Raw genomic sequence first — 24414 nt, 5'->3', positions numbered from 1 at the left:
AGATTACTATAAGCTGCAATTTAAGATGGAATGGAACCATGAAGTATTTACCCTATCTTAAATATAGCACAGCTTATTACTATTTTTGCTAACAAACCTTATTACAATGCCCATAAAAAATACAACCCGCAATAACACAGAACTAACCTACTGATATTTAATAAACCTATAGGCTATTCAATTTTGCAAACCCAATTCATACATTTTCATTGTTCCTTTTGGGCCAAGATTGGTTTTCATAACGTCTTGAATTCCTTTAGCAGCTGAGATGTTCACTGCTAGCGCTTGACTTGCTCTAGCAAGTTCAGCTTTAGGATTCAACATGTTGATAGCAGCCATTTTCAATAATCTTCAATAATGCAAAATATCAAAGCCTTATTCTGATTTGTAACCTTGCTTCCTTTGCCGTTTGTTGCTGTTTTATTGGAAATTTTATACTGCCATCTAATATTATATTTAAAATTTACGTAGATGCTGTTAGATAAAGTTATTTTTGAATTAACAACGAGTGATATCTGTAATTGTAGAACTGGAACTGCAATCTGTTTTTTTTTTCATAAACATGAAATATTCTAAGTTAGCCTAGTTATTCTAGACTATCCTGATTAACAAAAATTTAAGCCTTTGCTAAAAAAAATGGCTTTGAACCTTTGTTCTGAAGCAATAAATCCAAGACCTATTTTTCATATTGATAGTGTTGAATCAGATGACTATCCTGTATCTAACTTGCTAAAGTCATCTAATAGTTTAGAGAGCAACGGTTTTATGTTCAGTCACTATATTAGATGCCCTGTATCTTTAACAGTCGTATCCCCCTTTCCCTGGAATTTAGAAAGCATCAGGATTATTCCAAATGTCAGAAGTCACAAGTCAATTAGCTTTGAACTTTACATCAAAAGTAAAGATTTAGAGGAATTTCATCTTCTGTCCAGATATTGGAATCTTAAAGAAGAACTGCTTATGCTTCAAAACAATAATTTCAAGGTTAGTACTCATGCTTTTATATCTTAGCTTGTTATAAATTCTCCATTCAGTCCTCTTTTTAGTAAATATAGAGCAGTCCATATTATTGATCAATAAATAAAGTGGACATATCACTTGATGCCTTTTTTGTACTCTTTCTAAATAATTACCTTTTTTGAAAATCAAATTTTAAGCCCTTTTTCAATCCTTGAAAATGACAATTACTTTCTGTAGCTTTTGGGTTTAAAAAAGGTGGAACTGGATTTCAGTAAAGCTTTATTTTCATCACAAGCTATTTAAACATGCAACTATGCTGTAAAGCAGCATAGTTGCCACACTATAGCAATTAGAAATGCTAATTCTAAGTGCTCATTCCATTTATCACTGGCAATTTTTGTATAGTAGGAAGTAAAAAAATCATGCATCCATTAATGTTAATATCCAAGATTTTTCATTTTCACTTTTGAGTTTAAACTAGCCAGCTGTATCTGAACAAAACAAACATCCAATTTTGTTTACAGAAAACATTACTATAGAGCAAAGTGTATTAGTCCATGAAGGTTAAATTGGGTTTAATTAAAAAAAAGGAAATAACTAAACTTAAAGTACACTGCTCTGTGACAAAACTCACGTTGAGACCCAAAATGAAGTCTGTATTCTGATCAACTAACGATTCAACCAATCTGAATACAGACCTTGCCCTGTTGCCTGCAGGGCTCATGGACTAATATGCTTTGCTCTATAGTAATGTTATCTGTAAGCCAAATCAGACCTTTGTTTGGTTCAGATATAGCTGGCTAGTTTAAACTTGAAAGTGAAAGTTGACAATTTTGGATATTAACGTTAATGGATATGTGAGTTTTTTACTTATCTTTCAACTTCCTACTATACAGAAAATTAAATGGAATTAGTATTTCAAATATAATTTCATTCATGTTGTACGATCCCAACTTTTCCCATGGCTTCAAACCCTGCCTACTTTATGCATTTTTAGTTTGCCCTATAGAGGGGGAGGGCCAACCAGAAATGGATACACTTCTAGAATTAGTATTTTTAACTGCTATAGTATAGAAACTATGCTGCTTTGCAGCATAGTTTCCAGTTTAGACAGTCTGTAATCAAACTAAAGCTTTGCCATTATTTCATTATAATATATTTTTTTTAAATTATACAATTCACAAACATTGATTTTTCATATCTAAGTTGGATAAAAAGTTCAAAACAATTTTTCTATTTTTTTTTCTACCATGTTTCTTCTGTTGGCTTTGATATTTTTTTACATTTAGGTGAAATAGCTGTTGTTAAGCAGCCTAACAGAATAAGATGAAAACAGGGTGGGATTGTTTTGATTTTTTATTCAACTTAATCATGAAAAATCATTGTTTATGAATGATAAAACTTTTGAAAAATGGATTTACAACTAAATAGTAAGTTTGAGACCAATGTTTTAAACCTTTTTATGCCCTAAAACTATAGAAAGGAATTATCATTTATGAGGGTCCAAAAAGGGCTTGAAATTGAATTTGCAACAAAAGTGACTATTATATACAGAAAAAGCATAAAAACGATGTCAAGTGGTATGTTCACCTTATGCATGGGTCAAAAATACAGACTGCTCCATATTTACCCTTTGTTCAGTATTAGTGCACAGTTAGGTTGACTCAGAAGGAAATACTTATGTAATACTTATGTAAAATACTTATGTAATCTTGGTCTGTACTATTTCTAAAAGCACTTTACTCAATCCAATGTGCATGGAAATTTTTTATTTTCAATGGATTTTACCATACATTTTGCACTCTTTTCTTCAAGCAGATTTAATGATAAATACATAACCTTTTATAGTTCCCAATTTGTCTCCATAGTACATTAATTCTGTGGTTATATTAAATGAACAGTTACTTCCTGATTACTTGGAATCTTCTTGAAGGTGTATAAAACAATTGTGAGCCCTGTTGTTGACTTAGGAACCTGTCTTGTTGGTCTTTTTTACAAAAGTAATATATAGCTAATTGAAGGTATTCAAAAGAGGGTCACCAAATGCATTGCTGCTTAGAAAGTAACCAGTAGTGAAAGGCTAAAACTCCCATCTTTGACCTTCTGATGTAGGTGTAGTGACGTGCTACTGACTAGGATGTGTCAAATATATTGACACACCACAAAATAAGTTCTTTACTCAGTAATAGGGGCATAGCTACAGCACTTTTAATTAGGGGGGCAAGATGGGTTTATGTCCAGATAGCCTAGGGACATGGGCTAAATTGTAATCTTTCTCCAAATTATCGGGGGGAAAGTGCCCTTCTCCCCTCCTGAAAAAAAAGAAAATAACCCCCTTGCTCAGTAGCCTCAAGAAAGGCAAATATGAAGTCCCTTAACAAAACTTAATAAGCCCTGAGTTAACTGCAGAATTAGACAGGACTTTTTTAGCCAAGGGTTCATCAATGATTGTAACTGTTTAAGTGAAGAAACCATGTCTTTGACATCAGCCACAGTTTTCAAAAGAAGACTCAAGAAACACAGAGGCCAAACTTTCAAGATGTGACTAGAGGTACCCATCATCTGTATCTCATGAATAGTGATTAATATGTATGTATATACATAAAGAAGTTGGGCTAGGATGCTGATACTGCTTGTCATACCCAACCAACTTATATACTCTACAAGAAATTGATGTTGTGTGCTGGTGTCTACTCTAAACCACAGAAGAATGACAAAAAACAGCAAATCTACCCTTGACCATGCCCATACATGTTCACCATTACTGAGTGGGTTTAAATTTCATCTACTCTAGCAATCTTCTAGTTGGAAGGTTTGTCATTCGACTGTAAACACAGTCACAACCCTCTTGTTTTTACAATTCTGTGTCTTCTGCTTGCCAAAGAAGAAAAAGTTACCATCTCAAAAACTAAGCCAAATAGATCCAACATTGGACCTCATTTTGTTCTGAAATTTAAATTAAGGCAATTATTTCTCATATAATTTTGGCTATATATTTGCATATTAGGAGGGTTGGGGAGGGTCGAGTACTTTTATGAAAGATATGAGTAAGTATATAGGATTTTTTAAACTTATTTTCATAATCATATATTGTTTCCTTCTGAGTAGGCCTAACTATACACTAGTACCCTCTTTTCAAATGTTATGATTGCTGTTGTTACAAGTGTTTCCAGAGAAAAAAAACTTGTTTTTTTTATATTTAATTTCTGATAATGATTTAAATAATGCTGGGAAACCCGTCTCCTCCTCCACAGAAAAATTCCCCCCACAGAAAGACCCCCTAGACAGTTCAATCTTGGTGAAAATGTACCCCAGACAATGACCCTTAACATCTCCATGTGTAAAATTGAGTTGGCAAAGAAAAAGTAAGATGAATAAAACTATTTTTGTATAGGAAACTTCCCTCCTGAAAAGTTTATCACCCAGAAACTTCCCTCCACATGAAAAATTTTCCCCGCTGAAAATCCTCCAAAAGTCACCCCCTCTTCTCCCTTGAAACCGAAAAATGTATGCATGCTCGCCAATAAGGAAAGCTATATGTAAAGAATGGTTAAGTTTTATAACTTAAAGACCTTTCCCCAGGGGCTATGGGGGGGGGAGCTCATCAATCTCCAAAGGCATTTTTATTGAATCTTTTAACTATGTTGAACAAAGTGGCTATCTCAAAAGTTTGAATTGATTACTTTGGGGGAAAAGGGGGTGTTGGATGGGGGCTATCTACCCTGCAATTTTTCTTTACTTTAAAAGGGTACCAGAACTTTTGACTTCCATTCAAATGAGCCCTTTTCCACTATTCAAGGACCATTAGTTTGAAACATTACTCGTTAGGAAAAAAACAAATAAACATGCATCCATGGTCATTCTTCTTGCAAAAAAAAATTAAAAAATACTAATTCCACATTTTTGCAGATGGGAGCTGTACTTGTCCCTATCTTGCGACCCATTCGTAGCTTTACCTCCAGGCATGAAAAAGCCTTGTCTCCTTCATTAGAGAAAAAATTAACGAAATATTCCGCTAGTTTTCCTCTTTTATTGTTTGATGCTTGTGTTGTCCAATTTTTTTATTTTGTTTGCTTTTTTTCCTGACACCCCTTCTTATATGTTCCTTTTACTTTTTTAATGTATATATTATCTAAGAATTTTATCTAAGTTTTATACATTTTCAACTTGACCTGACTCTGTATTTAATTATTTTGACTAAGGAATGATTTTTCATTCTGTTATTGTTGTTTTGGCATTGCTTGCTACTTTTTTATGATTCTTTTGCTTGTTTATATTTTTTTATGACTCTGAAGTTTGAATTTGGCCTTTTGGGGCTTATGATGGAGATTTTCGAAATGATTGTTTTATATTAAATATGTAGAACAGTTTAAAACAAAATGGCTATAATATTGGCTAAAGGACAAGCATACAGCAGCACATGACATCACCAAATGAAAAATCACTTAATGAATGGCAGCTTAAACCTGTTTTGAATCATATCAACATTTCACATTTATCTATGGCAAATGTTTTTTTGTTTGAATAAACTTAAAAATTCACAATTGTTAGCAACCAACTGTTTGTTATGAGGTCTCTAATAGCGATTAGACATTGAAGTGTAAACTGACTGTCAGTTGATAATTTGTTTTAGTGCAGTTTTTGCCACCCCTCAGAGAATTTTTTTTTTTACTTTTTGGGGTACCCATCAAGCTGTAGTTGTCATTTGTTTTGTTATAATATACATCTCTCTCTCTCTCTCTCTCTCTCTCTCTCTCTCTCTCTCTCTCTCTCTCTCTCTCTCTCTCTCTCTCTCTTCTCTTTATTCGTTTTGGTAATGAAAAATACGAAAGTCGTAAATTGCCAAAAATAATAAAAACTCAAAATAAAGGAGAAGAGAAGAGCTGGTATAAATAATCAGAAGAAGGTTACTATTGGGATTCTTTATTAATTTTGTCACAAGTTTAAAGGACAAGGGTTTTTTCATATCTTGAAGTAATGCATCAAGTGGGGGATAAAATAGTTAGACCTACAGGCTGCAAAACATCCCACCAGGTGCCAAGTGTGGGGTGGGGAGCATATTTCTTGGGAAATTCATTACGTAACAGTGTTTAGCATTGATTTTTCTTTTTAAATAGACGTACAGAGGCACAAAATAAGTATCCTTTGTTGCATAGGTCTTTTCTGAAAAGTCGAGGGGAATTGATTTTCTTTGAAAATTATTCACAGGGCTCTTTTTATTTGCATGGCTAATTATTCACAGGGCTCTTTTTTTGCATGGATTCAATTTTATTCGGCTCATCTTAGGAAATACCTGGATGCCTAACAAAAAGATCAGAACAATGATTGAGATATGTGACTGTTTGTTACCTATCTTTCAAGCTAATTGTCGCGAAAATCATCATTACCTTCTATACAGAGAAAAATCTGTTGAACTACGTGAATTAGTACATACTTTAAGTGTTGTTGAGCTTGTCAGTGTTCCTGTTGATGGAGCTCGTATAGGAACTTAGAAGTATGGCTGGTTTAGCAATCTTTACCCTGATAATTCCTATCCCAAATAAAAGTTTTGGTTTCATATCTGGAAGGAAAACGGTATGCCGTGCAACGACATCAAACAGTTCGTGGTAACGAACTGTAGTAAGGAGCGACCCGGTTCAATAGTAATCAAAACTCTAAAAAATTGAATTTTGATATCAATAGATACATCAACAGAATCGCATTTTAATGCTGATTTTAAATATATAAGTTTCATCAAGTTTAGTCTTACCTGTCAAAAGTTACGAGCCTGAGAAAATTTGCCTTATTTAAGAAAATAGGGTGAAACACCCCTTAAAAGTCGTAGAATCTTAACGAAAATGACACCATCAGATTCAGCGTATCAGAGAACCCTACTGTAGAAGTTTCTAGCTCCTATCTACAAAAACGTGGAATTTTGTATTTTTTGCCAGAAGACAAATCACGGGTGCGTGTTTTTTTTTTTTTTTTTTTTTTTTTTTTTTTTTTTTTTTTTTTTTTTTTTTTTTTTCAGGGGTCATCGTATCGACCAAATGGTCCTAGAATGTCGCAAGAGGGCTCATTCTAACGAAAATAAGAAGTTCTAGTGCCCTTTTTAAGTGACCAAAAAAATTGGAGGGCATCTAGGCCCCCTCCCACGCTCATTTTTTTTCCAAAGTCAACGGATCAAAATTTTGAGATAGCCATTTTGTTCAGCATAGTCGAAAACCATAATAACTATGTCTTTGGGGATGACGTACTCCCCCACAATCCCTGGGGGAGGGGCTGCAAGTTACAAACTTTGACCAGTGTGTACGTATAGTAATGGTTATTGGGAAGTGTACAGACGTTTTCAGGGGGATTTTATTTTTGGGGTGGGGTTGAGGGGAGGGGACTATGTTGTAGGATCTTTCCTTGGAGGAATCTGTCATGGGGGAAGAAAAATTCAATGGAAAGGGCGCAGGATTTTCTAGCATTACTATAGGAAAATAATGAAAAATAAACATGAAAACGTTTTTTTCAAATGAAAGGAAGAAGTAGCATTGAAACTTAAAACGAACAGAGATTATTAGGCATATGAGGGGTTCTAAAAATACTTTAGCATAAAGAGCGAGGTATTTAGGAGGAGATAAATACCTCGCTCTTTATGCTAAAGTATTTTTAGTAATTTCAACTATTTATTCTACGGCCTTTCTGATTCAAGGATTTTCTTAAAGAATTGGGACAAAACTTATTAGTGTAAAGAGCGAGGTATTAACGAGGGTACAAACCCCCTCGTATACATAATAAAAATATAAGATTATGAAAGTTTGTTACGTAAGTTAATTCTTAAGTTACGTATATTTTTTACTAATCTAATAAAAACGTTCGTTAAAAATTAAAAGTTCTAGTTGCCTTTTTAAGTAACCGAAAAATTGGAGGGCAACTAGGCCTCCTTCTCCACCCCTTATTTCTCAAAATCGTCTGATCAAAACTAAGAGAAAGCCATTTAGCCAAAAAAAGAATTAATATACAAATTTCATTTTAATAATTTATGTGCGGAGAGCCAAAACCAAACATGCATTAATTCAAAAACGTTCAGAAATTAAATAAAAAAAACTAATTTTTTTAGCTGAAAGTAAGGAGCGACATTAAAACTTAAAACGAACAGAAATTACTCCGTATATGAAATGGGTTGTCCCCTCCGCAATCCCTCGCTCTTTACGCTAAAGTTTGACTCTTTACCACAATTCTACTTTTTAAAACAATTAAAAGCTTTAGCGTAAAGAGCGAGGGATTGCGGAGGGGACAACCCATTTCATATACGGAGTAATTTCTGTTCGTTTTAAGTTTTAATGTCGCTCCTTACTTTCAGCTGAAAAAATTAGTTTTTTTTATTTAATCATAAATGAGATTGTGTCTAAACGAAAGACCATTTTGCTGCAGCTTTAAGATAACATCATGCCAAGTTATCAAGTAAGTTGTATAGTGACCATAATTTTGGTTGGAGGGTGATTTAAATAGTCAACTCAAAATTATGTGAAAGGCGACAAATTACTACTGACCAGAGGTTTAATTATTTTAAAATTATGTGAAAGGCCACAAATTACCACTGACCAGAGGTTTAATTATTTTCAACTGAATTTGCTAAACCCGACCCGAATCTATCTTGTGAACTGAAAGGGAGCTTCTCAGTCGACTGCGTGATTTGAATGATGAGCCTAGTTTTATTGATAAACGGTCTACGATTCTGGACTGTATTTCTAAGCTGCAAAAGAAAGATATTTCGGGGTGCTAACTAAATTTGTATTAGCATCTTGAGTCCAGTTTTGCATTGTTCAAATAAGTAATATGAAAAAATTCCATTTATGTTCTTTTTTTATAGTATTACCAGGGTTACCCTGAATGAGAGGAGGGCTACCACCCTTCAAACCCAGCTCTTTAAGCCAAAATTTAACTTTTGCACCTCAATACTTCGAGAAAAAGATCATATTTACTATACTGGTATTTGAAGTTAAGCTTAATTATACAAATTAAACCATGACCTTCTCGATTTGAAAGAAAACTCTTCCTCATACTGTAGAGTTATACTATCTCATCCTTAGACTACTTTTTTTTTCCAGATGATAGATCAGGGAAACGTGTTTTTTTTCTCACAGGGGTAATCGTAAAGAACCGATGGTCCTAGAAGATAAAGAGAGCGCTCACTCAAATGGAAATTACAAGTTCTAGTACCCTTTTTAAGTGACCAAATAGGTTGGAAAGAATTTTGACACCAAGTCAAATAGCGTAAAGAGCGAGGATTGATCATGCGATAGTCCCCTCGTGTGTGGAATAATTTCTCTTCCTTTCAAGTTTTAATGTTGCTCCTTGCTTTCAGTTGAAAAACTTGTTTTTACTTATTTAATTTCTTGTTCAAATCCTGCTGGGAAATTCCCTCCCCCTGCGTGAAGTTTATACAGAACCCCCCCCCCCCAAAAAAAAAATCCACATATTCCCCAATAGCAAATACCGGTGAACAATGGGCAAACAACCCTTTCCCCAGGGACTATGGGGGTCATTTCATCCCTAACAGCATAGTTATTAGAACTTTCAACTATACTGAATCAAATGGCTACGTCAAAATTTGATCCAAAAACTTTAGGGGAAAATGGGGCGTGGGAGGGGGCCAGTTGTCATCAAATCTTTTTTATCACTTTAAAAGGGCACTAGAAGTTTTGATTTGCGATCAAATGAACCCTTTTCCAGTCTTCTATAGTGTGCAAGTACGCTACTTGATTTGGGCAAAATAAAATTTCACTACACAGATTGTCAATACGGGTCATGCAAAACTGATTCACGTTAACTCTAACACGCGTGTCATGATCTTAGCCATCCCTTCCCTAAGGGGATCTAGTTGTTAGATTAGAAAGGAATTTGTTTAGCCACGATTTTCGCTTGTCCAAGGAACGCCTCTATAAGAAATTGGAAGGCTTACGAAATGAATCTTCGATGAGAAACTGTATTTATTCTCCAAGATTCTTTGCTGGACCTGTTATCGTTAACCTCTCTTCTAAAACATTGGAACCCCAGAAAATCGAAACACTAGAAAAAGGTCCAAAATTTTCTTTTCTACCGAAACAGGTTCCTGTGGCAGATATAGTTTCCTCTCTAGAGTCCGCTTTGCATAAACACTATCCTTCTGTCTCTAACCCGGATGAAGTTAGATCTGATCTTATAAATATCCTTTATAACAGCCAAAAAAAGTTTAAGCCTCCTACCAATTCCACACTGGAAAATTTGCATGACATAAAAATACTATCTAATCTCCGAAAAGATCCTTCTATTATAATAACTAAAGCAGACAAAAGCAATTCACTTGCTGTCATGAATACGACAGACTATGACAACAAAATTCTTTCGCATTTAAATGACACAATTACATATAAAACAATAACTCATGATCCTACTGATCAGTTCGCTAATAATATTATAAATGAATTAAAGCAGCTAAAACAAAAGGGTAAAATCACCCCACAACTATACAATAAATTTTTTCCCCGTGGTAGTTTCTGTCCTAAACTCTACGGTTTACCAAAAATACATAAACAGGGTATTCCCTTAAGACCTATCGTAGCTTGTACTAAAGCCCCCGCTGCCAATATTGGAAAAGGGCTTTGCACAGCTTTCAAACCTTTATTGTATTCTCAAAATTCCTATATTCGTAACTCGGCAGATTTGGTTAAAAAACTTAGCAACACAAGTATTTCAGAAAACACAATAGTTAGTAGTTTTGACATTGTTTCCATGTATACAAATATAGATGTAACTATTTCTGAGGAACTATTAAAAAATAAAATAGAAGAAAATTACCACTTGATCGAGACTTCAGCGACAGGAATTGATTGTGAAGTTTTAATGACTCTTGTTAAAATTTGTAATAAGTTTTCTATGTATTTTCAATTTCGCGATTCTTTTTATCAGCAAAAAAATGGGTTACCCATGGGGGCACCTTTATCCGGGCTACTAGCAAATATTTACGTCGAGAATCTTGAGAATTGGGCATTGAATTCTTATTTTTTTAAACACGTCTATTGGGGTCGTTATATGGATGACGTAATTTCACTTTGGAATTATGGGGAAGCTGAACTTCGGGGCTTCTTAGATCATCTTAACACTTATGACCGAAATTTGCAGTTCACCCTAGAAGTTGAAATTGAAAATAAACTACCGTTTTTAGATGTTTTAATTATTCGTAATGCTGATAAACTGGATTTTACTATATATCGAAAGCCAACACAAAACAATAGGTATCTTCACTTTAATTCAAATCACCCCCCCCCCCCCCACAAGTTAAAAGAGCAGTTGTAATTTCCCTCATTGATCGTGCCCTGAATATTTGCTCCGATTCGTATATAAATGCAGAAATAAACTTTATCAGAGATATTCTTTTTGGTAATGGATACCCCACTCCTTTTGTCAATAAAATAATTAACCGTAGAATAAAAAGATGTTCTTGTAAAATCGAAGAAGATACTTCACAATGTGAGGCTACTGATAAGCCCTCAAATATTGTCTATCTTCCGTATATCCCAAAGATCACAACAAAATTAAAAAATATTTGCACAAAAAATAATCTGTACGTAGTTTTTACTAATAATTTTAAAATCATTAATTTCTTAAATTCCGATAAAGATAAGACCCCAGTTACTCGCCAAAGAGGGGTCTATCAAATACCCTGTGATTGTGGAAATTACTATGTCGGCAGGACCCATCAGAATCTAGACAAACGGTTACAACAGCATAAAAATGACATAGACAAGGCCTTAATTTCAAATAGTTCCAACAACTCCTTTGATTCTGCTTTAGGTTGGCATATATTTAATAATCCGTCCCACATGATACTTTTTGAAAACTCTTCACTCATCAGTAATGATTTGGAAATAAAACAGGTGGTTCGAGAATCAATCGAAATTAATCTCAAAATAAATAATAATATTTCTTTGAACAGGGACTTAGGGGAATACTCACTAAATTCTTTATACTCAAATTTAATTAAAAATGATCTAACAAAATATTTTACTAAACCGATTTATCAAACAGTTCGTAGTAACGAACTGTAGTAAGGAGCGACCCGGCTCAATAGTAAACGAAACTCTAAAAAACGGAATTTCGATGCTAAAAGATATATCAAAAGAATCGAATTTTTATGCTGATTTTAAATATATAAGTTTCATCAAATTTAGTCTTTGTCATCAAAAGTTAGGAGCCTGAGAAAATTTGCCTTATTTTGGAAAATAGGGGGTAACACCCCCTAAAAGTCATAGGATCTTAACGAAAATCGCACCATCGCATTCAGCGTATCAGAGAACCCTATAGAAAAAATTTCAAGGTCCAATCTACAAAAATGTGGAATTTCGTATTTTTTGCCAGAAGACAAATCACGGGTGCGTGTTTTTTTGTTTTTTTTCCCAGGGGTCATCGTATCAACCAAGTGGTCCTAGAGTGTTGCAAGAGGGCTCATTCTAACGGAAATGAAAAGTTCTAGTTCCCTTTTTAAGTGACCGAAAAAATTGGAGGGCACCTAGGCCCCCTCCCACGCTCATTTTTTTCCCAAAGTCAACGGATCAAAATTTTGAGATAGCCATTTTGTTCCGCATAGTCGAAAACCATAATAACTATGTCTTTGGGGATGACTTACCCCCCACAGTCCCTGGGGGAGGGGCTGCAAGTTTCAAAATGTGGCCAATGTTCAAACAGTTCGTGGTAACGAACTGTAGTAAGGAGCGACCCGGCTCAATAGTAAACGAAACTCTAAAAAATGGAGCTTCGATGCTAAAAGATATATCAAAAGAATCAGAATTTCATGCTGATTTTAAATATATAAGCTTCATCAAATTTAGTCTTTGTCATCAAAAGTTACGAGCCTGCGAAAATTTGCCTTATTTTGGAAAATAGGGGGGACACCCCCTAAAAGTCATAGGATCTTAACGAAAATCACACCATCGCATTCAGCGTATCAGAGAACCCTACAGAAAAAATTTCAAGGTCCAATCTACAAAAATGTGGGATTTCGCATTTTTTTGCCAGAAGACAAATCACTGGTGCGTGTTTATTTGTTTTTTTTTTTGTTTTTTTTCCCAGGGGTCATCGTATCGACCAAGTGGTCCTAGAATGTGCAAGAGGTCATTCTAACGGAAATGAAAAGTTCTACTGCCCTTTTTAAGTGACCAAAAAAATTGGAGGGCACCTAGGCCCCCTCCCACGCTCATTTTTTCTCCAAAGTCAACAGATCAAAATTTTGAGATAGCCATTTTGTTCTGCATATTCAAAAACCATAATAACTATGTCTTTGGGAATGACTTACTCCCCCACAGTCCCTGGGGGAGGGGCTGCAAGTTACAAACTTCGACCAGTGTTTACATATAATAATGGTTATTGGGAAGTGTACAGTCGTTTTCAGGGGATTTTTTTTTTGGTTTTGGGGGTGGGTATGAGGGGAGGGGGCTATGTGGGAGGATCTTTCCTTGGAGAAATATATCATGGGGGAACAGAAATTCAATGAAAAGGGCGCAGGATTTTCTAAAATTACTAAAAAAAAACAATGAAAAAATAAACATGGAAAAGATTTTTTCGATTGAAAGTAAAGAGTAGCATTGAAACTTGAAACGAACAGAGATTATTACGCATATGAGGGGTTCTAAAAATACTTTAGCATAAAGAGCGAGGTATTTAGGAGGAGATAAATACCTCGCTCTTTATGCTATAGTATTTTTAGTAATTTCAACTATTTATTCTACGGCCTTTCTGATTCAGGGGTCATTCTTAAAGAATTGGGACAAAACTTACGATTTAGTGTAAAGAACGAGGCATTAACGAGGGTACAAACCCCCTCATATACATAATAAGAATTAAAGAATATAAAAGTTTGTTACGTAAGTTAATTCTTAAGTTACGTATATTTTTTACTAATAAAAAAATTTGTGAAAAATTAAAATTTATAGTTGCCTTTTTATGTAGCCGAAAAATTGCATGGCAACTAGGCCTCCTTCCCCACCCCTTATTTCTCAAAATCGTCTGATCAAAACTAAGAGAAAGCCATTTAGCCAAAAAAGGAATTAATATACAAATTTCATTTTAATAATTTATGTGTGGAGAGCCAAAATCAAACATGCATTAATTCAAAAACGTTCAGAAATTACATAAAAAAACTATTTTTTTAAACTGAAAGTAAGGAGCGACATTAAAACTTAAAACGAACAGAAATTACTCCGTATATGAAATGGGTTGTCCCCTCCGCAATCCCTCGCTCTTTACGCTAAAGTTTGACTCTTTGCCACAATTCTGCTTTTTAAAACAATTAAAAGCTTTAGCGTAAAGAGCGAGGGATTGCGGAGGGGACAACCCATTTCATATACGGAGTAATTTCTGTTCGTTTTAAGTTTTAATGTCGCTCCTTGCTTTCAGTTAAAAAAAACTAGTTTTTTTATGTAATAATAGTACTGAACCAACTACGAAAAGGCCTTTGAGACAGGCTGCTAAACAAGCAAGATTAGCTTTAAGAAATTGCGTCTAATCATTTTGTTCTCTTTAGTTTGAATGAGGTCATATTCTCATTTCATTCTTTTCGCCAGTCCTGGCTGAACTTCGTTGAAGTAAGGATGCTAGGGCTATTTTTAAAAAAAAGTTTTAAAAAGTGTTTTTAATTATTTAGTTTTAATTCTCACAATTTGATGTAAGTTCATTTAAATATATATATATATATAGTTTCTCTCTTATTCTTGTATTGTGCTGAAGATGGCCCTTGGACATAGGGCCGAAATATCCACAGAACTAATTTCCACTGTCTTGAAAAGATTTTCCCTATTGCCTCTACTTTGTATTTGCTTAGGATTAGCTTTCTCAAGCCTCTGTCTTTTTTGTGATGGAGATGAATTAGTGACGTCTTTATTCTTACTTACTTAATCCCTATGCCGGGTTGGCCTTAACAGCGTCGTCAGCTTTCTCCACGTAGGGTCAATAAACGCCCACCCTATACCCTCTCCTCTCATTATACTAACAATTGTTTATTTTCCAATTGTAAGATTTTTATGTTCTTTACATACCTATATTTAAAAAAACTGGCTCCAATCCCTCTTTATAACTGTGAGAAGGATTTATTTTGTTCAAAATAGTCAAAAGGTATAGTAACTCTCCCTGTGGGGAAGGATTTTTCACTCCGGAATGAATGAATGTTATATCCTGGGTCTGTCCGAAAAGATTAAAAATATAAAGGTGAAATTTTGGGAATCTTGAGGTGTCTTCTCAACTAATTCAAAAGATATTGTATGCATCAAGGCTATCGAAAAGACGTTTCTGCATTATCTTGGGAACAGCTAAGGGTACGAACGTGAGTGCCATTACTACTGCTACTTGTACTGTGACTGCAACTGTGACTGCTTGCAACTGTGTAATCCAGTCGCAGCAGTGATCATAGTGTATTCAAGAGATGGGTCATTTGAACAGATCGTTTAAAATATAAACTTCTAGTGCCATTTTTTAGTTTACCAACGAGCTTCTGGCTTGGTAAAGCACTGAATTATTCCGTCATTTATGCCACAATACAAAAATTTCGACCTGGCTTGATCCAAAATGCTATCTAGCAAAAATAGTAAAATAGCCAATCTTGTGGAAAGCCGTTTATGTAAGCTCCAAGTTTCTGAAATTATGGCCCGCGGATTGTTTACATAGTAACATTAACGGTGCTACATTATTTGTATTAAGTATGTTCATGAGAGGACTTTCAGATAAATATGTAGGAGAGATTTAGCTCCAAATATCCTTTAATTTGGGGAGAAATATTTGGCGTAGCTTAGCACTTTGAACTATAAGGGTGGAAGCTCTCCATTTATTGTAGAAACATTTTGAATATAAAATATAATATTACACTCAAATTCTTATTTGTACCCAAATGGAAAGGCTGGTGCCATCTTCTCGAAATAAATTTTAGTTCCCAATGAACCTCTCTTCCTCCCTGAAAAACTTAAAAAAAATTTCCTGAAAAATCAAATTTTGCATTTCAAACCACTGCTACCCTTACTTTATTACTTTCTCTTCAAAGTTTTACTCTGACAACAGAATCATCATATTTGCTTTTTTGTGTAGTATTTTTTTTTCGCCATTTCAACCAGTTATACGATTTATATCTGAATGTGTTGATCTTTGTTTTTTCTTTTTTATAATACGTTTTCCTTTAGCATATGCTGGTGTCAGCTGAAAAATAGTTTCTTTATTTTAAAAATAGGGCTATGAATAAACATATTCCATTCTATATACACACAGAGTATTTGTCTAGCCATTTCTGTGCGTTTAAAATGGAATTCGTTTTGGAAGTTTTATTATTTGCTTTAGTTTGAATTTTTTTTTTATTTTGTTTAATGAATTTTAAGTGCCTGAAAGGACAGTAAATGTTAATCTTTAGCGTAAATAGTGCGGTTTAAGGGGGTAGCATCCCCTTCATATGTGGGATGATTTCCTTTTGTTTTAATTTTTATGTTATTCATAATTTCAATATGAAAATTTTGTTTTTAGTTAACTATTTTTGAATAGTCAATGCCGTGTTTAGAGAGAAGTTTTGCCTCTCTAGTCTTTTCACTATTTTTTTCCTTTTTACTTTTAGGGTAAAATTGAATGTGCCACCAATGAACGCAAGCTCATTTCATCCAACTTGAAGAAAATTGTAGTCCCTACAAGAATGAGACACTTACTAGCCAGTGTTACTGAAATCAAAATTGTTATCACTAAGACCTTGAATGCAAGCATTCCATCCATCGGCAAGTTGGAAATTTGGGGTGAACCAAGTGAAGAGAATCTCTACAAAGTCAGTGTGATTCCTAGGGTTATTGATATTCCAGTAAAACCAGTCGAAGAACCACCGCAGACAATATCAGGCATTGAGTCGGCTCTTCCTGAAATACCAAATGAGCTTCTTGACCCTATAACGCATTCTGTTATGTGCATACCTATGATATTGCCAAGTGGAAATATAGTTGACCTGTCAACTATCGACAGGTTCAACTCTGAGCAGGCTTTACTTGGTAGATCACCATCTGATCCCTTTACTGGTGTGTGCTACACATCAGATATAAGGCCTATATTTGCTGCTGAGTTAAAAACTAAAATTGATAAATTTGTGATCAAAAGAAGTGGATCGAATTTTGTGAGAAGTGAAGTTTCAAAGTTACTTACTGATATAAAAACTGCACGATATTTGCAACAAGGAAAAGAAAAAATATCAGGCAGCTCTACAAATGGACTAATTAAAGAAGAGGATGTGAGGAATAAAAGACCAAGGGCAAGAATCACTCCAAAAATTCCCAGCGCCAGCGATGTTGTTAAAAGGTATCGTCGGTGAAGTTTCTAAGGTGGATTTGGTATTGTACTAGCTCATTTTTTAAATTTGTGTTTGTAGGGGATCAAATCTCATCGTCTTCATGTCAGAATGGTACTTGATCTCTCTTAGAAGCGTCTCCAATGTTTTTTTGTTTTTTGCATAATTTTACTGGATTGATAGAAATTGTTCTATAATACGTGCATCAGATTTCAGTCTAAAACATAAAAATGTGACAATTCTTTCATAAATCATAAATTTGTGACACAGAAAAATTCAGGAAAGGGTCATGACAAAATCAATCCAAAAGTATGAAGTTCTAAATTTGTTCTTCTGATGTGGCTTAGATAACCATCTTCTTTGTTTGTAACATTTTGCAGGAATTGTTGATTAAAGACAAGTTTTAAAAATGCATTATCCTTGATAATTCGATTCAGGTTTGTTTTTTATTGGTAATATATGAAGTGTTATATTGCCAGTCTTGAAATTAACAATTTGCCATTTTCAGCAACAGAATCAAAGTAATTTTTCGCTCACCCAATTTGTTGTTTGGCTGTGTTTCACTATTTACTTTTTTCCTTTGTATTAGCAAGATATTTTTGTAAAAAGTTAGAATGATAATATAGTATCTGCATATTATCTTTATTACTTGACTCGTTTTGTTTGTATCTTAAGATACAGTGCATGTACGGATCAGCTCCAAAGTATGCAGAAGTGTACAGATTCACAATTTCGGAGTAGCCGTAACAGAAATAAATATTATACTGCTATAATGAGGAGGCAACAGGCAACAAATAACGCATCTAAAAAGAGCGTCAGTAGCCAAAAAATACTACCAATACCAACACAGCTGACAGAACTGTTCATTAATCGAAATGTTGTGTTGTGGCGTTAGCTACACTATAATTCTATAACGGGCTGCCACTCTTCAGGTTCATTTCACCCCGTCAAGGTCGGCGCTGTTCGCAATGGTAGAGGTTCTGGCTTGAGAGTTGGAACGATGAAAATCATAATTTTAGGTAAATTGGAAGAACCTATTCGTAGAGAGTAAACTACTTGCTTGTAATTCCACCTGACCTTGATGTCTTTCTTGTCATCCAGAAGACTATACCTAACATCCATTTATCGCAGTACTGTGACATCTTTTTGTTGAACTGTAGCCAGCAGCCAACCCCATCTTCTGTCAGTCTTTCGAAATCCACCAGGGGCACAAAGTTGTTTCTAACGACTTCCCACCAATTCTCCAATTGACTAACTGGTTGCCCACGTCAATCTGACCGAGAGACCGATAAAAACGTTTGCTTGATGATTTGTTCATTCGGTCTTCTCAAGCTGCTTGGTATTGACACTTTGTTGACGTTAATTGAGGGTGTTGAGCCTGTGCAGTCTCTCTTGTTTGACAATCGTTGTCGTAGACTTAGGCCTAATATTGAAGTGGTGGCAGAAAATATCAACATTTGAGATTATGATGGTGTATTGTATTCTTAGGATTTTCATGGACAGGAGTAGCTGAATACTTCCATATCGAGTAAGTGAGCAGGATTACGAGCGAGTGGCAAAAAATGAATGGATTTTCGAGATTTTCTGGTATATTTAGTAATTCTCTTCGATAATCTAGTGATTTATTGGCAAATTTAGTGTTTTCTGTTTAGCGCTCATAAAAATCACTAGAAATAGGGATAAATTAGTAGCGGTCAGAACCCTGGAAATGAGTCACCTTCAATGGCCAAATATCAACTACACCCGTTTTGTGGACGCTAATTTCTTATTCATGCTGACGTCTTGCTGGTTCCAAATAGCGTTGGAGCTGTAAGAAGATAGCTCGAGGTTTGTTATTTGTTTGTACTGGATAAAGAAAGGGGGAACCTTCAAGAAGATTAGGGGAGAGAAAAGCCTGCACAGCTATGTTGGCCTCAGGTTGTTTGTCCTACATTAAGCTGTCAGTAGGAGTAAATGTTATAATAACTAAAACAGTCTAAATATACAAAGCAGTGATTTGGTAGTTGAACGAACTTCATTACCATTAACTGGAAATCCGCTTATAGAAGCAGAACATTGTGTTTTTGTCCTATACGTTTTTAATTAACTTTTAAAGGTGGTGTTACACATGGTGAGGGCGTATGTTATGATGGGGTTTTTTGGAATTTTTCAAAATGAAACCTTACAAATTTTTCATTTCAAAACACCTCATTTTGCCTCTATTAACTATGGTTTGGCACATGAGACATAGTAAATACGTTTTAAAATCGCAGTGGCTATACATGATGTACGATAAAAAGAAACGAAAAAAAATTAAAGATAATTAAGAAACCAAGAGCGAGGGGATTTTCAGCTAGCAGAAAAGACAAAAATAAAAAGACAAAGCAGATGTTTCGGCAAGGACCTGTGCCGAGCCGTCGTCAGTCCTCAGCACAAAACTAAAACAAAAAGGAAAAAATTGAAAGGCAAAACATGAAAAAAAACTAACCTTAGAAATCAACTTTAAAGATGAAGAGAAAAGACTGAAGCATAAACAAATAAAAGATCAGATTAGGAAAGAATTCTGTACCTAGCGATTAGTGCAGGCTGTTTATGACCTGATTTGTGGTGATATAGTCATTTGATTACAGTGTAAAATGAGAAGGAATGTTGGTTGATTCTCTTTGCATTAAATTTTTTTTAAATCCAGATTTTAATAAATTTGTTTTAAATACCGAAGTTACGATAATCAACTAGCATTTCTTCTCGTTTTAAACAAAGATCATATTATCGTATTGACGCAAATCAGATAAGTAGATAGATCATGTTATTTGATAAAGACAAAATGCTCGCCCAATCTAATTTTTCCATTGTGTTTCATTTGTTTTGGCTTACATTTTGTTTCATTCTTTTCTCTGTCTCGTTGCAGTTTACTTTAAAAGGTTAGTTTTTTCTTGTCTTATATTTAAGTCTTTTTTCATTTCCGTCCTTTTTTTGTGTTGAGCGCTGAGTACGGTTAGGTGGAGGTCCTTGCTTAAATATCTGCTTTTTCTTTTCGTCCACTTTTTTTTTCCATTGGCTGGAAACCAAACTCGTTCTTGATTTTTACGTGTGTCATTTAGAATGTGTCTTCTATGCATGTGCAAGTGAATTCCCTTGAAGTGGCAGAATGCGATATTAAGACCAAAAAATCTAGTATTATAAAAAAAAAACTAAAGACATAAAACACTGGTTTAAAGGAGAACACAAAGGAGAGGGGGTGTGTGAACTCATCTCGCTTGCTTTGCACGTATATTGTTATTATTCCGGTTTGTATCTCTTTCTGCTTTTTCTTCGGTTCTTATTGTCATTTTACTTTCTTTAAATCCTGTTGTTAATGCATGTACCAAAGAGTAAGGGTAACATACATATCATAAGTTACCCATACTCTTTGGTACTTACATTATATGTTTTATAATCTTGACTTTGACATACATATATATATATATATATATATATATATATATATATATATATATATATATATATATATATATATATATATATATATTTCTGATTTAACTTATTAGTTTTGCTTTTTTATTTTCAATATTCAGTTTGGCAACACTGACAGAAATCCTGTACTGTCGTAAAAGCTTCCTAATTTTGAAAAAAAATTAAGTCTAGTGGTAATTGCAAAAAAGCAAATTTCAACTCATCTAAATTGTGCAATTTAACAGTTTCAAAGTTTGGATCCATGGCTTGATTTAATTTTGGAAAAAAAGGAGTTTGGATTTGTACGCCTTCTCCTGAAGACATCCTTGAATAAATACGTATTTTATGGTAGAGCTTTATCGTGTTCCTTTTTTAAACATTTGTTAAAATGCAATTTGTAAAGGTTATTCATAAAATAGTTTGTTGTCTTGAAACAAATGGACGTTACGAATCAGTTCATGGCATGAATGTGGATTTTCTACAATATTAATGTATTTTATTTAATCTGTTCTAGTCTTACAAATTAAAATACTTTTTAATGACTTCATTTCGTGCATGGTCATCAATGTGGGTTTAAAAAGGTAGGGTTTTTGTGCTGCGACAGTAACACTTTGATTTTGTGTGTTTTTTGTTTGTTTGTTTTTTTTTCTAGCACCCCGATTTCAGCTTCTTCCTAGAAAGTGGTAAGGGTATAACCTCTGCAGTTCTTATGGAAAGTGTGTGCCTTAGGCTGGATTGGTGAATATGACTTTGCATTTTGAAAAGCTTCGTAGAACTCTTGCCTGGGGGCATAAAGGATGATTTTTGCTTGTCCTTGAGCCAGAGCCTATAGTGTGTGAGGTGAAATGGAGTTTTATAGCCTTTGTCGGAGAGAACTATCTGAAGTTAGGCATTCAAGCTTTCGTTTTATCAAACCTTGTTTCTGCTTTCGAGTGGGAAGCTCCGTTCTAGCAGGCAAGCAGGCAGACACCAGTCTCACATTGAAGGTGGACTAAAATCTATAAGTGTTAGATGTATGCGGCAGTTACCTCGCCCCACAGCCAATACATTTTCTTTGAGTGATAAATAGAAAAATCTATATAAACAAAAAAGTGGCATTTTCCCACGGGTCCGAAAGTGCTGCTATCTATTGTTTCTACCCATTTCTGTTCGTGATTTCAGCTGAGTTTATCATTCGTTTTTTTTTGTACTTGGGATCGCAGTAGAGAAATGGTATCAGATGTGCCTTTTAAACTTTAAAAGTTCTCTCGTTGCTAAAGAAATTAGAGTTTATCCTTTGCTCCTTTCTAAGTGATGACGTTAGAAACTTGGCCTACGGCAAAAAAGTGAACTTTTGAACAAAGACAGATAGATTTTTTTTTCGACGGCAGTCGATAGCTCTTGATGAGCTGATCAAAGTATATGTCATCCATTTTTTGGTACAAAAATTCCTTCATGAGATGTAGTTTGAAAGTTTAAAGGGGTTGACAACTTCAGTAGTAAGGTACACACTGAAACCAAAAATAGGCCGATAACAATTGTGAGACATATAGGGGAGTTTTAAGCAACAGTCGTTTGTTAGCTCAAAATCATCTTCGGCGATGAGGGGTTCGCAACTTTTGCTCTTAGTGTACCTATTATTTGTTTCCGGTGTATTTGATAGTAAGACCAATTTGGTTCCAGTGGTAAGACATGTGAGGGACTTGTTTATTTTAAGATCCTTACAGATTAACAACTTCAGTATTCAATCGAAGCAAGGAAACAAGACCAAAATGTTGCTCTCGCAATACATTGCTCGGCGGAGTCGAACAAACCTTGCCGCAACACGTCACATTGCCCATGCAACGTATCTAGTTTTGTTCTAGGAATTGAGGATACAATGGCTTGCGAGAATCCGCATATACATGAATGAATTTGAAGAACTTTTTTGCAAATGTTATCCTTAGCAATGGTAGATGATTTTGAGGTACTTAGCTTTTAGTTTTGAAATAAAAAGGAGGCATATGGTCAAGTTGCATCTGTTATTCTTAGCAGTGGTAGATGATTTTGAGGTACTTAGCTTTGGTTTTGAGAAGCAAGCATGCATATGGTTAAGTTGCATCTGTTATTCTTAGCAATGTTAGATGATTTTGAGTTACTTATATATTAGTTTCGAGAAAAACAGGGTGCATAAGGTCAAATTGAATTTGTTATCCTTAGTAGTGTTAAATGATTTTGCGGTTCATAGCTTTTAGTTTTGAGAAACAAGGATGCATATGGTCAAATTGTATCTGTTATCCTTAGCAATTTTATATGATTTTGAGGTACTTAGCTTTTAGTTTGAGAAACAAGGATGCATATGGCCCAGTTGCATTTGTTATCCTTAGCAATGTTAGATGATTTTGAGGTACTTAGCTTTTAGTTTGAGAAACAAGGATGCATATGGCCCAGTTGCATTTGTTATCCTTAGCAATGTTAGATGATTTTGAGGCACTTACCTTTTAGTTTTGAGAAACAATGATGCATATGGCCAAGTTGCATTTTTTATCTCTAGCAATGTTAGATGATTTTGAGGCACTTAGCTTTTAGTTTTGAGAAACAAGGATGCATATGGCCAAGTTGCATTTTTTATCTCTAGCAATGTTAGATGATTTTGAGGCACTTAGCTTTTAGTTTTGAGAAACAAGGATACATATGGCCAAGTTGCATTTGTTATCTCTAGCAATGTCAGATGATTTTGAGGCACTTAGCTTTTAGTTTTGAGAAACAATGATGCATGTGGCCAAGTTGCATTTGTTGTCTTTAGCAATGTTAGATGATTTTGAGGCACTTACCTTTTAGTTTTGAGAAACAATGATGCATATGGCCAAGTTGCATTTTTTATCCTTAGCAATGTTAGTTGATTTTGAGGCACGCACCTTTTAGTTTTGAGAAACAAGGATGCATATGGCCAAGTTGCATTTGTTATCTCTAGCAATGTTAGATGATTTTGAGGCACTTAGCTTTTAGTTTTGAGAAACAATGATGCATGTGGCCAAGTTGCATTTGTTGTCTTTAGCAATGTTAGATGATTTTGAGGCACTTAGCTTTTAGTTTTGAGAAACAAGGATGTATATGGCCAAGTTGCATTTTTTATCTCTAGCAATGTTAGATGATTTTGAGGCACTTAGCTTTTAGTTTTGAGAAACAAGGATGCATATGGCCAAGTTGCATTTGTTATCTCTAGCAATGTTAGATGATTTTGAGGCACTTACCTTTTAGTTTTGAGAAACAATGATGCATATGGCCGAGTTGCATTTGTTATCTTTAGCAATGTTAGATGATTTTGAGGCACTTAGCTTTTAGTTTTGAGAAACAATGATGCATATGGCCAAATTGCATTTGTTATCTTTAGCAATGTTAGATGATTTTGAGGCACTTACCTTTTAGTTTTGAGAAACAATGATGCATATGGCCAAGTTGCATTTTTTATCTCTAGCAATGTTAGATGATTTTGAGGCACTTAGCTTTTAGTTTTGAGAAACAATGATGCATGTGGCCAAGTTGCATTTGTTGTCTTTAGCAATGTTAGATGATTTTGAGGCACTTACCTTTTAGTTTTGAGAAACAATGATGCATATGGCCAAGTTGCATTTGTTATCCTTAGCAATGTTAGTTGATTTTGAGGCACGCACCTTTTAGTTTTGAGAAACAATGATGCATGTGGCCAAGTTGCATTTGTTGTCTTTAGCAATGTTAGATGATTTTGAGGCACTTACCTT

The 24414-nt window shown here is 34.6% G+C and overlaps 3 protein-coding genes across 3 annotated transcripts in view; 2 read left to right on the top strand and 1 right to left on the bottom strand.

Moving 5' to 3' along the window:
- The window catches only part of LOC136041588 (T-complex protein 1 subunit zeta-like), a 53775-nt gene extending 53334 nt beyond the window's left edge, over window positions 1-441 (bottom strand). The window contains exon 1 of the mRNA XM_065726284.1: window positions 203-441. Coding sequence (XP_065582356.1) covers window positions 203-339 — 137 coding nt within the window. The 5' untranslated portion in view covers window positions 340-441. The remainder of the gene's footprint in view (window positions 1-202) is intronic.
- Window positions 442-559: 118 nt separating this feature from the next.
- Window positions 560-17675, top strand: LOC136041576 (RING finger protein 37-like). Its single transcript, XM_065726268.1, has 2 exons — window positions 560-984; window positions 16553-17675. The coding sequence occupies exons 1-2, from the start codon at window positions 637-639 to the stop codon at window positions 17285-17287; spliced, it is 1083 nt and encodes a 360-aa protein (XP_065582340.1). The 5' UTR covers window positions 560-636; the 3' UTR covers window positions 17288-17675.
- Window positions 17676-20033: 2358 nt separating this feature from the next.
- Window positions 20034-24414, top strand: part of LOC136041581 (RNA-binding protein cabeza-like) — a 71699-nt gene continuing 67318 nt past the window's right edge. Inside the window, exon 1 of the mRNA XM_065726274.1 lies at window positions 20034-20163. Within this exon, the coding sequence (XP_065582346.1) occupies window positions 20046-20163 (118 nt within the window). The 5' untranslated portion in view covers window positions 20034-20045. The remainder of the gene's footprint in view (window positions 20164-24414) is intronic.

Source organism: Artemia franciscana, unplaced genomic scaffold (assembly GCF_032884065.1).
Source record: "Artemia franciscana unplaced genomic scaffold, ASM3288406v1 PGA_scaffold_30, whole genome shotgun sequence".
Classification (NCBI taxonomy): Eukaryota; Metazoa; Arthropoda; class Branchiopoda; order Anostraca; family Artemiidae; genus Artemia; species Artemia franciscana.
This window is presented reverse-complemented; position numbering and strand designations above follow the sequence as displayed.